Source organism: Typopeltis vanoorti, chromosome 13 (genome assembly GCF_054136105.1).
Source record: "Typopeltis vanoorti isolate ZY-2024b chromosome 13, IOZ_Tvanoo_1.0, whole genome shotgun sequence".
NCBI classification, from domain to species: domain Eukaryota; kingdom Metazoa; phylum Arthropoda; class Arachnida; order Uropygi; family Thelyphonidae; genus Typopeltis; species Typopeltis vanoorti.
This window is the reverse complement of record NC_143561.1, coordinates 16752289-16766953: the sequence shown is the minus strand read 5'-3', so window position 1 is coordinate 16766953 and position 14665 is coordinate 16752289. Positions and strand designations below refer to the sequence as shown.

General features: G+C 36.4%; 1 protein-coding gene across 1 annotated transcript in view; it reads right to left on the bottom strand.

The window, feature by feature from the left end:
• Positions 1-7065, bottom strand: part of LOC150099955 (proton-coupled amino acid transporter 1-like) — a 183531-nt gene extending 176466 nt beyond the window's left edge. Inside the window, exon 1 of the mRNA XM_090402517.1 lies at positions 7023-7065. Coding sequence (XP_090258643.1) covers positions 7023-7049 — 27 coding nt within the window. The 5' untranslated portion in view covers positions 7050-7065. The remainder of the gene's footprint in view (positions 1-7022) is intronic.
• Between the last annotated feature and the right edge of the window lie 7600 nt (positions 7066-14665).

The window sequence follows — 14665 nt, the reverse complement described above, 5'->3', positions numbered from 1 at the left end:
GGGGGGGTTGAATACTGCCTACAAAAGACCGCATTTTAAACTCAGAATGGAATGCTTTTATTTTTTATATAATTTATTCAAAAATCAGCTAACGCCTTTCATTCTCTTATTTATTTATTGTAGGTTTTTTTACTTAAGTATAAAGAGCTAATAAGCTTCATTTCGGCAATGAAAACATTACTTAAATTAAGGGGATATTAAATCCCACGTAGTTTTAAAACCGAATAAGAAACTCAAAAAAAATATTGTGAGTTCAACGTATCTCATCATTGGCCTGTGGAGTAAGATAGGCTGAGATTCAGCAGATAGTAGGAGAGGAAATAAAGATAGAGTGCATAGTGGTAGAGTAGATGAATGAGGCCTCAGCTGACCTGTTTTAGCTGTTGACCCCCCAGGGGTGCTTCTAAAACGGTCGTTGATTTTTCACTTTTAAAAAGGAAAAATCCTGAAAAGGAAAAAAAAGGAGAGACTAGGCAAACTTAACAAGTGTAAATAAATCTAAAGACTATGTGGAAGACAATTCTATAGAGGAATGAGTTTGCCGAGCAAACCCAGAACAGTATAACCAGGAAAAGAAGGGAGATGACCTGGCCCGGAAGACCCCGCCCTGAAAAGGGCTTGGGACCACCTCGATGTTGGCCTTCGCAGTCCGGGTTTGTTCAGGTCAACCCCAACCTGGGGACAGAAAAACTTTCAACTGTGAAAGGACTAGACCTACCTGTGGGTTAAACGCTGATCAGGAAGGAAGATCGGGATAGCGTCAACACCTACAACTTGAAGGTGTTATAGGTGCAGACACAGCCGGATTCCCCCCTGTATGATCTGGCAGATGGTTGGTGGATCACACCATCTCCTCAGGAACCGCTCTTCTCCCCGTAAGTACCTTTCCTGCTCCAGGAAGCGGCGGAGGTAGGCTGAGAGACAGTTCTTAACACGGAGATAGATGCGATCCCCCTCGTTAAGAAGGTGTTTTTTCCTGGTTTTCCAAATGTGGTGCTTAATCACATTTATTAGGAAAATCAGGTGTTTCTTGTTTTTGGTTACTGGGGGAGGAAACTGTAGAAATACTATTTCGGGGAATGTGAGCGCTGGGATCGCAAGCACCTCAGCCAGTCTGTGCCAAACACGCTGTGCTGGCGGGCAGTGAAAGAAGAGGTGCCCTACGGTTTCTATCGCATCGCAGAAGGGGTTGCATGGTCGCGGGTTGTAAGCTGATTTTACGAGTTTCACCGGGAGTCTGCCGTAGGCGATTCTCCAGGCTAAGTCCCGGTGAAATGGTTGCCCCCAGCTGTTTTTTATGTTGGTGAACAGCACCTCTTCGTTTGTGCCCAGATCGGGTTTTTCCCAGTCAAAGCTGTCAAAAATTTTCCAGTACAGCTTGTTTGGGCTGAGCTGAAGCACTCGAACTCCATCCGTTGCCAATTTTTTAAAAAGTTTACATATTGTGTAGTACCACTCAGGCACCGTCTCTGCACATGGTCCGGCGTGGCCAGTAATCCCGAAGTAGGGTAGGAAAAATCCTAAGAAGTATTTCATCAGATTGCCGGAAGGGTGATTTGATGCCAGTGCTTTCCGTATGGTCTGAGCAGCGTTGGTTAGGTGGCAGTATTTGAGGATTGGCAGGGCGAATCCCCCTTGTGTGTGTGGGGGGGGAAGATGGAGAAATGCCCTGCGCACCTCGTGTTTCCTGTTGTTCCAGAAAAAATTAGTGATATGTTTGTGAATGGCGTTGTCTTGTGTGTCTGTTATGTTTGTGAGGTTAATGGTGTGCAGTAACATTGGTTTTAGGACTGTTTTGATAACTGTTGCTCTACCTTCGAATGATAGGTAGTTGGGACTGAAGGGTTTTAGTTTTTCGCAACACATGTCTATTAAGTGTTGTGTTTGCAACACTGGGGTCTCTAGGAAGGGAATTCCTAGTATTGTTAATGGGCCGGTTGTGGGTTTCAGACCATACGGAAGACTGGCAGGGTCGAATTTCCCATAAATTTTGATTCTTGTTTTTTCTGGGTTGGTGTGAAGACCACTGAGCACGCTGAACTCTCGCAGTATGCCGAAGAAGATGTAAATCGATTCGGAATCCCTAAGGGTTCCGACAATGTCATCGGCATATGCGACAGTTTTGCTCTGTTTGGAGCCTAAGGGTAGCGGTATTCCTCTTACTGCGCGCGTCTCATCAATTTTTTTTAGAAGAGGCTCTAGTACTAAAGAGAAAAGAAGGGGGCTAAGGGGGCAGCCTTGCCGAACCCCTCTGCGTATGGGAATGGGTTCTGAAAGAAACCCATTAATCGCAATGTGCTCAAAGATTGGAATCAGAGAGTTTCTTGCCGAATATAGTATAGTTTTCATTGCCGAAATGAAGCTTATTAGCTCTTTATACTTAAGTAACTTAATGGTTGCACCTGTTTGGAAAACTCGTTCGCAGAGTACATAAGTTCTTTTCGCTATAGACTTCGGTATTAGGTCTAGCTACTCACTGATGAAGCCTCAAAAAAGGCTGAAACCGGTCTGGGTAGTGACCTCCCTCCATAATGTAATAACAGCATACATTTCCTAGGAAATGTGTTTTTACATTATGGAAAATACCTAAGAATAGCGATCTGAACTTCCTCCACCTTTGCAACGAGTCGTCCGGTATTGTACTACGTACCAGGATCACTTGCATTGGCTAACGCTAGTGTCGCGGATACTTTATAGTTTACTATATTCGGCAAGAAACTCTCTGATTCCAATCTTTGAGTTTCTTATTCGGTTTTAAAACTACGTGGGATTTAATATCCCCTTAATTTAAGTAGGTTTTTTTTTTAATTTTTATTACGTACTTTAAAATCTGTTTTTATTATTTTTTACATAATCCGGTAACCTAGTTCCACACACTAAACCTTTCCGTGACACTTCAGGCTGCTAATAAGCAGGATGATGGGTTCGCATGCCATAGTAAGATACGAACCTACAACCCATTGAAGACGCTATCCAGTTGGCCAACCAGGCCGGATCAATTTAATCACTCTAATTTAAACTATTTAATCATCTAATCAATTTAATACATAGTTTGGAGGGGGGGGTGAAATACTAAATACTCGTAATTCTGCACGATTTTTTCAAAAAACTACTTTGCAAAGAAATAAAAAAAAAGAAGTTAAATTTGATTTAGTATATGGTATTCTCACTTTCATTTAGCGAAAACAAAGATATGCAATATAAATGTTTATATTGAGAAACTAGACAAGCAAACGAATGTTTCAAAAGTTGATATATTAAACGATCACAGTGCCATCTCATGTCAGGTAAGTAGTATATTCTTTCCTAAAGAGCACGACGAAGCTATATTAAATAATAATAAGTGCACTTTTAGCTTCAAAACTCGTTATGCGATTTGTAATCTTTGTTACTTCACTCAGCATAATATTATATACTGATTATATAACTTCCTATCGCATCAACAATTCTCTAGAAAGAACCAAGTAAGCAAGCGTCTTGTTCTCGTTTACAAATACCGTATAATGATTATAGGTTATTTAGATATAATATTCAACACCGTTATTTCGGTATTTATTTTCAGTTACAAATATAATGATTACAGACACAGGCCATTTAAAATTATTCAATATTATTATTTCGGTATTTACCGTGTATTGATAATACATATTTTATAGACAAAAAAATACTGTTGTTGGTGGTGATGGGCGGTAGACGGCGTTAAGTAGTAGAAATGTTACGAAGTTATCTCTGAAAAATTCAACTGCACATATATTCCATCGAATGCAACACCAGGTTCCAAACAATTATAACATGCGGGGCTTATTTATACTATAATTCTAGGTCGTTTATTTGAAAGATAACCTCCCTAATACAATGCAGGATTTCCAGTATTTCGTTAGTGATTTTATGCCATCTTAATAATTCCAGCCCTTCTAAGATAGCAGTTTTCACACACACACACACACACACACACACACACACACACACACACACACACACACACACACTAGAAACACAATCAAGGTAAGAATGTTTTTAATTTCAATTTATGATTGTTATCATTTCCTATTTCTTGGTGATGGTACATTTATAAAATAATCACTAAATCATGAATCGATAGACTTTTTATTCTGTCACTACGACTAAACGTGCACGAACTTAAAAATATAACTTCTTAATAACTGAATAAAAAATAAGTAAAAATATTATAAAGTGTTGAGAATCGCGATTATTTTAATAATTAAAAACTATAATATAAAATAATAATACAAATAGACAATTAAAAATAACTAAAACTTATTTACTCTTCATATAAAAATTTCTGTTGCATTTTTCAATGAGGAATATACGTTATACTTATTGTTTTCATTATAATAAGGAAGTTATTAGCCGCTGATCATAATGTTGGAATTCATCCCCGATCCTCATATTTTAGAGAAAGCGTATTATGTAAAAATTAATGATTTTACCCAGGAACTTGTTCTGAACAGATATATGGAAGTTTGCCTCTATGTGCATTTTACGGAGGGCCTATGTATAGTACACTAGTGTGTTTAATAATGTATTGTTTTATTTATTTTTGGTGAATCGCGTGTTTTTTTTTGTTTTTTTCTCTCTTGAAGAACTGTGTCCCCATTTTTCCGATTTTAGTGATCTTGCATCATGCTTTCCCGTTTTCCACACAAGTTGAAAACCACTGAAGCTAGAACACTAGCATATTCAAGGGGAAAGAGATGAGCTGTCCCTTACTTCTTAAATTCCAGAAAATATTACAGGAATCAAAAATTTGTCAAAATATATTTCTCAGATATTTCATTCCCTGAATATTTGACAGTTAGGAAGAAATTTTCAACGATTTTGATGTCTGCTGTTGCATTCATTTTAATTATGTAAACTCACACCTTCATTGGCAGATCCAGACTTCAGTTTTTTCGGACCGGTGATTGACAAATATTAGGAACGATTCAGAAATCTCCACTAGTATACAAATGTCATAAAAATAGTCAGTTTTTAATGGATGATGTAACACGTCTAGTTTGGCTTCTTCAATTGCGCCAGTAATTCTTTCCTAGAGATCTTCAATATTTGTTGGCAAAAGTGGTACGTACGCTACCTTTTGCACCTCCCCACAGGAAAAAAAGTTTAAAGTTAAGTCCAAGGAACAAGATAGCCACAATCAGGGAGTATCCAATCCAATATAATCTAGGAAACGACGCCGTTCCATGCACATCCGCATGGAGACACTCCCACAATTATAAAAGTTTACTGGGAGGATCCTTATCAGTGGCGCACCCAGGAAGGAGGCCAAGGCGATCTTTCCCCCCCCCCCAAAAAAAAGGAAAAGGAAAAAAACACTAGAAAATTTTCCAAAAATCTTTTGGAAAAATATAGCTCTCGGGAATCACGGCCACTGTTGAACGCGAGGCGAACGAAGTATTGCTCCGTCGGACCGAGCGCTACTTCGTTTGCCCGAGCCGGGCCAAAGGAGATCATGTGTATAATGTATTAGTGATAACTGCAGATGCTCATTCATAGTTCGTATGCAATGCGTAGTGTGTATTCTCAAATCATATACTTAACTCCCCCCCCCCTACCCAAGATTAAATATTGAGTGCTCCACTGATCCTTACTATATTACTAAATAATAGTTACATTATTAGATTATCCTCACAGGATTATGAAAACTTCTCCAAACTTTTTAGCATACTTAGTTTCTTTTAACCAAAAAATAAATATATAAATCACACGAGCTCGTTCGGTATTAATAAAAGTTGTCATTTCCTGTTGATTGGAACATAGCAATATGTGCTAAGTAACATAATACAGACAATGTTCTCACTTATGTCACAAATCCAGAAACGCATAATCCCCCCCCCCCCCGAATTTACTGCTGCTTGAGATTGCAAACACCTTGTGTTTACCTCGTGTAAATATCTTTGTGTGTGTGTGTACGCGCGGCACACATTCTTAAGCACATATATGCATTCTTAAGGAACTCCCTCAGCTCGGCTGACCAAGTTGCATAAGAAACTACTGTATACATATACTTCTGCAAACCATTTTGATGAAACATTTAGTTGATTATATTTCACGTTTGCTGATCAAGGGGGAAAAATGCATTAACTTTTAAGTTCATATTCCGGTTACAATTTATCATGAATATACTGTATACAGAAAGAAGTTTAAAGCAATTCAGCTGATCATATTCTTGATGATGTAAACTGGAATCTATTTAGATCATTAAAACCTCACCACATAAGGAAAGCATTTGTCTGATCAGAACATATCCATCAAGAAATTTTCAACCATATCCTAAAGCACGCCATTAATAATTTTAACAAATTCCTCAAATACATTTTTCTTATAGTGTGATTTTATAAGAATTGAAATCAATTTAGTTTAAGAAAAAATATACACAAAGCGACAGCATATGCTTAGTTTTCAATATATAAACACTGCGCTCACCCGACTCGCTTTTTTTATCGTACTTTTCTTCAGCATTTGAAAAATGCAACATAATTCGTCTTAATCAAAGATAAGTAACCAGACAAGAAAATTATTAAATTTAGGTCTAATTTAATTTAGTCAAATGAAATTTTAATACTACTTTGATAAGTTATTTAATCCAGTTACATAAGAATATGGTATATTATGATATTACATACTAATATAAACAACGATTTTAGCCTACAGTGAAATGAAATTACATAATTCAAAATAATTCAAAAATTGCCAACATTTGCAAATAGCAAATGCATAGCTGTTTGCTATTTTTTTTTTAATTACGTTTTCAGCTGTGTAATTTGAAATGCGAAGTTATATTATTACTACAGTATTGCCTAATTCTTAAAAATTCTTAAATAAGTTTAAAGCAATTCAGTTGAATTGATTATTATTATTATTATTTATTCAAAAATAAATGAGATGAAGATAATGCTTATTAAACTGCGTGGCATTCTTTTAATCTTCCTTATTGGCTGACTGCTGTCGTGGGACTAAATTAAAGAACAGTCATAATAAGAACAATTAAACGTACTTACTTTTGATGCTTTGAATGCAAACGGCATGATTTTGTATGGCGCTACCTTCCACAGTGTTTTAAAACAGAAAATATGTCTTCATGCGCCTGAGTCACAATTATTGCTCTGCCGTCGGGAACATTCGCTTTACTGTTTCGTGAGTTGTCTGCATCTTTCATTTATAAGAGCCATATTTGGGACACCACCGAATCTTAACATTCCTTGACCGCATGCAAATACCTTCTATTTCTTATGACATGTTGTTTATGTAAACATTTCTCAAGTTCTAATTCTCGGAGAGCAATTCAATGCGATAAAGCAAAGCTGGCTCAAGGATTATCCCCCCTCCCTCTTATCATTTTTTTTTTTCAAATGATTTTTTACGGCGCCTTTCGTATTGCTAAATGCGTGAACAGCGACCATTTGAAGTAGTTTAAATAAATGTTATATTTTTTTAGTACAGAGTTATCTAATACTATCGTCATTGATGTGTTGCGAATTTATGTCCAGCTATATAAGATACTAAAATGTAATGTTTTTTTTTTTTTTTTTTTTTTTTGCAATATTTTGCAAATATTGATGGTACAGAAAACCTTTATTACCAGAAATCCTTATTTGTTAAGATCCTCTTTAACCCGATCCTAATTAAAAATATTCTCGATATAACATAATATAAAATAAAATAATAATTATTATATATATATATATATAAAGAATATATATATTGTATGTAAAATTTGTATGGAAGCCTGGTAGTGACTGAATAGGCTTGACAATGTTCTTGCTTTTGATTACCAGAATATTTTAATGCGAGATTACCAGAAAAAGTATTTAAGTTAGATAATTTTGCATTAGAAACAGGAACATTATCACAAGCTTATACAGTCATTACCAGGCTACCATACAAATTTAAGATATGTGCATTTTATATATCATCATCATCATGCGTATCAAGGATTTAGGCCTAGCATGGCCTGTTCCGGCCTTAGAAGTCATCGTTGAATCGTTTAAGAGGACGTCCTGATTTTCTTTTTCCTAATGGCTTGTACTTTAAGGCTTGTTTTGGTAATCTTTCTGTTTCCATTCTTTGAACGTGTTCCATCCATCTATGTTTATATTTTTGAATTTTTTCAATTACTGGTTCTTGGTTTATATTTTATTTTATATATAATATATTAATATATTAGATACTTCTCATAGCTTGTGGTCCATGATGCTAGGTTAGAAGAAGAAAGACCTTATAAGTTTAATTCTAGTCAATAACTGAAGGAACTTTCGATATTTGGTTTGTTAGTCAGTTCCCCACATCGTGCAGGTAAATTTTCTCCACGAAGAAACTTGTTTTTAATTGCGCATCTCAAACGAATCTACTGTAAAACAATTACACAAAGAATTGTGTAAATATTTACACAATTACAGAATGTTTTCAAAATAATGCTAGCCGGGTTTTAAAAAAAAAGTGATATAAAATGTTTTCAGCATTTTATGTCACTTTAGTCTAGTACCTCAGCTAAAGACTGCACTAATCTTCCAGTGGTGACGAAGATGGCTCCCGATTTTTATTAAAAAAACAAAAACAAAAAAACTAAGACTTAGGAGTGGGCAGCACTCTCCACCTTCTCTAATTAAGCATTCCGAGAAAAAACAGCCTAAAGAATTTACTATTATTATTATTATTCAGTCTAGTGAATTAATTTACTAAATAATAAAATGATCTCTGCATAGTTGATGTTAAAGTTGTAACCAACGAATGTTTGTTACAACTTTGTCAACATATCTTTCTGCAGCACTTGCACCCTGTTGATCAATGAATTTAATTTTTTCTTATATGTTTATATTTTCTTCTGGGAAAGTTGTAATCCCCTACTCATCAGGCTGTGCTTGTTTAAGGAGAGTGATGAAGGAGCTCTTTACTGGTGACTGAGGCCCTGTTGAACTATACTAGCTATATATGAAAGGGCATTGTACTATAGTTTCAGTACTTCGGATTGCAGCATGTTTCGTTGCAACTTTTTCATTCGGTATTCTGCCAAATTCTGAATTTCATTCGGACTGGCAGTCTGCCAAAATGATCTTTGGCTGCAAAGCACATTAGAATTACCTGCTGTTTGAAGTTCGATCGACCAGGTCATTTTCACGTCGTTGATATCGGTAGTCAGTATTCATTTTGAATTGGTGTCACCATCAGTTCTCCTGATAAATGTCTGTAGGTGTAATAAGACCATAACAATCATAGACCTGTTCCTGTCATAGAGGTACATTTTGCATGATCGAAACAGGTAATGTGGTGTCGTCACCTGTAAGAAAAAATATATAATATTTTAAGGATACTTTTTTTTATTTGTATATTCAGAAATATCCATGTGCTACATAAATGTCGGAAATACGTATATGCTTTACAATATGTCAGAAATATCCTTGTGACATAAAATATGTCAAAAATATCTCTGACATGAAATATGTCAAATAATAATAAACCGTAGCATAAACGTTTCTATTTATTCTTGTTTTTCCTGTCTGTTTCCTCCAAGTGAAAAAAAGCAATGTCTACTTGCATGCAACGTTTAGTAATATGAATGACCTTGAAACGTGACTAATATTGTTTTGTTCTTTCAACACCTGGCTACAGTTCAGTGTGCAGCGGTGGCTTTATGATTGTAATTGTATTGCTAATGTTATGGCGTACACAATATAGAAGGCTCACAAGTTTGTCGAAGCACAAAAACAATGCGCAGTAATTGATTTAACGCATAAAAATGTTAGTATTATTGAAATCCACTGCTGATTACAAGGCTTTTATAGTGAAACAACTACAAGTGTGATATATATAGTGTGGATAGTTTGGGTCCCGGGATTCTACCGTCGCCCACCTAAATAAGATGCCGAACCTAATTTTATTGTGAAAATTATAGCAAATCCTATGGCCACAAGTCTACAATAGCGATCAGTGGGAATTTTTGGCTCTCTTTCATCCCGAGATGTTCAATAGGGTAGAGATCAAGGCTCTCTGGAGGCCAGTCAGATGTGGCGACGTTCATGTCCACACACCACGCGGTTACAGCGGCAGCCTTATGGTACGGTGCATTGTCTTGCTGAAAGAGAAAATGGTCAGTTCCGTAGAAATGCCACAAAGTAGGAAGCATTGTATGGCCAAGAATGTTTGCCCACCTCTTGGAGTTCAATGTACATGGCACCACAAACATAGATCCTAGGCCAAACCAGGAAAAACGGGACCATATCATCACACTGCCACCACTACCGAAATTCATAGTCGGAGTTACACATTCTGGTATGAGATGTTCACGGGCATCCGCCACCCCCACACCCGTCCATCTGCTCGTAAAGGATGTTGCGTGATTCGTCGCTCAGTAACACAGCTTTCCAAACGTCCACATCCCACTGTACACGCTGTTGGCATGCTACGTCTGTTCCATAACTATAGAATAACACATAATACCACAATAAAATAAATTTATTATGTAAATATTTCGTGGCACGTATCGTAAGACATCATCAGTGTAAACATAAACAACGATAACAGTAAGGAACTGAATAAAGAGACGGTAGAGCGCTTGTGTTAAATTGGAATGACTCTATGTATACAGTCGCGTGTTCATGGATTAACACTACTGAGCTAAACTATATATATATATATAAGAAATTACAATTTATTTGATACATTCGAGGATAACAATTTCCCACACTGTTGGAATAGTGAATAGTGAGGCAGTCGTTACGATTCAGGTTAGGTCAAATTGAATCATATTGACCTAACCTGAATCGCAACGACTACCTGTCTGTCCCAAAAGTATGAGAAAGTGTCCTCAATTGCATTAAATAAGGATTCCAATTTAACGTATGTGCTCTACTGTTACTTGATTCAGTTCCTTGTTGTTTGCTGTCTGTACAGATGATGTCTTAGGATACGTAAGACGAAATATTTACATAATAAATTTATTTTTACTGTGGTATCACGTTATTTTAGTTATGGATACTCCACAGGTGTCATTATACAAGAACGTCTATTATATGTTGTATGAGATATTTATTCCGAGTAATCCAGAAATGAATTCTCTTTATTTTCACGTACTGATTTCTTTCTCTATTTTACAGTACATAAAAATGCTAAAAATATATAATTGCCAAATGGGTTCTAAATAATAGATGCGAGAAATTTTTGAATACATGACTTGAGAGGAAGAATAAAAGGTGTAATCCATCCTTAGAAGTTGAGTAATAGGGTGATTTGCAGGAATGTGATGGCTACATTTTTTTGTTATAGAGTGGTGAATGAGTGGAATGGATTGCTAGAGGTTATTATCATGAATTATCAAAATTCTCATGAATGAATTTAAGACGGATATGACAGGCCTCCAATAGTGAGTCTTGTTGGTCATATTCTCTTCTCGTTACCTTTCACAACTGCCATCTTACAGCCAGTTGGACTATCTTTTCTACATGCAACCATACTACTATCTTCAACATGTGTATCGCACCATATTTCTTTCAAAATTGCCCACTTTCAACTCCAGTCTCTACAACACTCTCGATTTCAAGCCTTTCACTATCAATGGAGTAACATTCGTTTCTCCATTTTTCTGCTTCAGAGATGTCCACCTATTTTAGCATTCTTCAGATCACAAAACTTAAGCACAACAATAATATATTGTGCTTAAGTTATATATCTGATATAATAATAATAATAATTATTATTATTATTATTATTACATCAGAACATTGATGGAATCTAAAATATTCACAAGAGGCCCACTAACAATTATTCATACAATACCTATCATACCTTTTCTTAAACTCATTCACAGATAAAGCACTCAGGACTTTATCTGTGAATAAAGATAAAGTTTATTCACAGCCCATTCCACTCATTCACCACTCTCCAAGCTAAATATTGTCCTTGTAGGACCGTACTTATGCACAGGCACACGAGGCTCTAGCCCCTCCCCACCATCATCACCGTCGGATTAGGGCAACTTTAAGTGCCCCAAACAATGAGAGGTCCTCGGAACACTAGCGCCTCGGGAAAAGTGTAAGTATGGCCCCGAGTCCTTGTGCTCTGCTAAACATACTTTTACAAATTTCCAGAGGTCTCATTTCTTCTCTTTCTTGTCACATACAGTAAACCCCCGATTAGTACGTCATTTTTTTTCGATCATTTTATGATCATTTATGGTAATTTTATGATCATTGTAGTTTTTAAAGTGGTAACTATTTGCTTGTATAACAGTTGGGAAATTTTATTTATAAAGCACGTGATTTCGCGTGTTTGCGACCAATTTATTAATTATTTAATAAATTGCTTGTAACTTGTAACTATTTGCTTGTATAACAGTTGGGAAATTTTATTTATAAAGCACGTGATTTCGCGTGTTTGCGACCAATTCCTACGTCCTTCATTTCTTTCTCCCCTTCAATGAAAACGTCCAACAATTCATTAAATCTCATTCTGAAGAATTGAGTGATTCCAACCTGCTAAATTTAGATGCACAGCGGGAAGATCCCGAAGAATATGAAAAAAATTTAACCACTGATAGTCAGCCAAAAGAGATTTCACAGAAACAATTTGAAAATATTTTTCGTACAATCGAAGTTTTTAAGCAGCAATGCTTCCAGGCTGACCCTGATGAAGAGAGAAGCAGTAATATTTGCAGAAGATTAGAAAGGCAATAGGGCCATACCGTCGGTAGTATGAAAAATAGAAACAAAATGCCTGCCAAACTACGTTAGCTCAATTCCTTGTTAAGAAGCAGAATAATAAAATTTATATTCTGAATATGTTTTATTGTCTTTCAACTTCATGGTTTTCCTTTAACTAGGCCCTGAGACATAACTTAATTCTTTTATAAAAAAATTCAGCTAACGCCTTTTTATTCCCGTATACGGGGAGTAGGCGAGGCCATTTAGCCCTATCTAACTTTTGGAGACTGAGTGGGCAGTTCAATCTCCACTGGTACCAATCAAAGATAGATGGCCCAAGGCTATCACTAATTAAGCGGTACTCAGTGAAGAGAGACGGCTCAAATGTGCCGCCATCTCGTGGTCCCTAACCCTAACACAATATATTTAATGTCTGAAATAATGTGGGTTCTACGGTCGATTTTCTTGAGTTTACAGGACGAAAAACCCGAGTTTCCGGGAGGAAAAACCTGCTTGCCCCTGCCAGAGATCGACTAACTCGGGAACCGGTCGAAAAAAGGCTTGGAAAAATTTCCTCTAGTCGCCGACTAGGCTCGAAATCAAGTCTTCCTTCGTGCGGCCAAGCGCCGTGGGTGGCAAACGCCACATCCACTGAGCTACACAGGCTCCAGGTTCAAAAAAAGAAATCTGAGGAACGAATTGTACATTTTCCCATATGGTATTGTATTCGATTAGTGCGTTTTCGATTAATGCGCCTGTTTTAAAGACCTCATTAGACGCACGAATCAAGGGATTGCTGTACTGAAATTTTTTTCTGTGTAGATCAATCTTTTAAAACATTTTTAGTATGTTTCTATCATATCCTTTTTTTTCCCTGCCTATCAACCAAATTTTGTAACCCAAAATTTTCAATCCATTCTCAATGGGGACATTACATCTTAGTCACTTGCATCTGGATCCTCTCCACCTTCGTCATCCCCCAAGAAACCTGGGTTAGTAATACAAGTACTTCTGAACTACTGCAGAAGTGGTTGTATTAAAGCCTTATAATAACCTCCTTATGTCAGTTTTTCTTTGATCTTTTAAGTGGTTCTACCGACTTTCGCAATATCTCCCCTGAACTTCCAAGTTCTTGTCGACTATCACTTCCAAATACTAGCCTCATCAATTTTCTGTAGTCCTGTTCCATCAATGTACTATTATAATACATACGTTTATGATTTCTCAATGGTCTACCTATCAATCAATTTCTGCAACCAAAAATCCCTCAATCTATGCTCGTATGCATTTCATAAACCATCCCACTTAATGCAGGCCTGAAATAATTGGTCTCTAGAGCAGGTTGCCATATATGAAAATAAATTAAAAATACAATATATATTATAAAATTAATAAAAAACAGAACAAGCCCATCCACTGTTCTAACATACTGGAGGTTTTACTTTTCGTGTGTTGCGAGTCGCGTAATAAAGTTGTTTGTATGCCACAACTTTATAAAGGAAATCCACTATTATTTGTGAAACTGTCCAAAGGCAAGCCATGGCAATCCGTACATGCCAAGCATCGTTAAACGATATACACCTTTTCGTTTACCAATTTGAGTGCATCCTTTGCATCTTTTTCTGAAAAATCTTTTCGCTTCTTGAGCTGGAGGAATTTTTGATAGCATGTGAGAAAAAAAAAACCATTGGAATAATGGATGATACCAGAGGTAACATTGCTTTAATTACATATAAATGGAAATCATATCGACTTATAGACTGTAACTTATATTTCTTGTATAAAAAAATACAAATCCAGGAGTTAATATAGGACGTGGATGTGATTTTTTTCATGTTATTATAATGTTTTCCCATTGCAGGAATAATATGTGAGAATTGATCTTGAGTCTATCCTCCAACGTCTGTTCCCGAAAACTAATCGAGGGAGACCCAAACTATCCTCGAAACTATTAACAGACAAAGCACTCTTAACTGACTCTTGCAGCCCATTTCATTCATTCACACTCT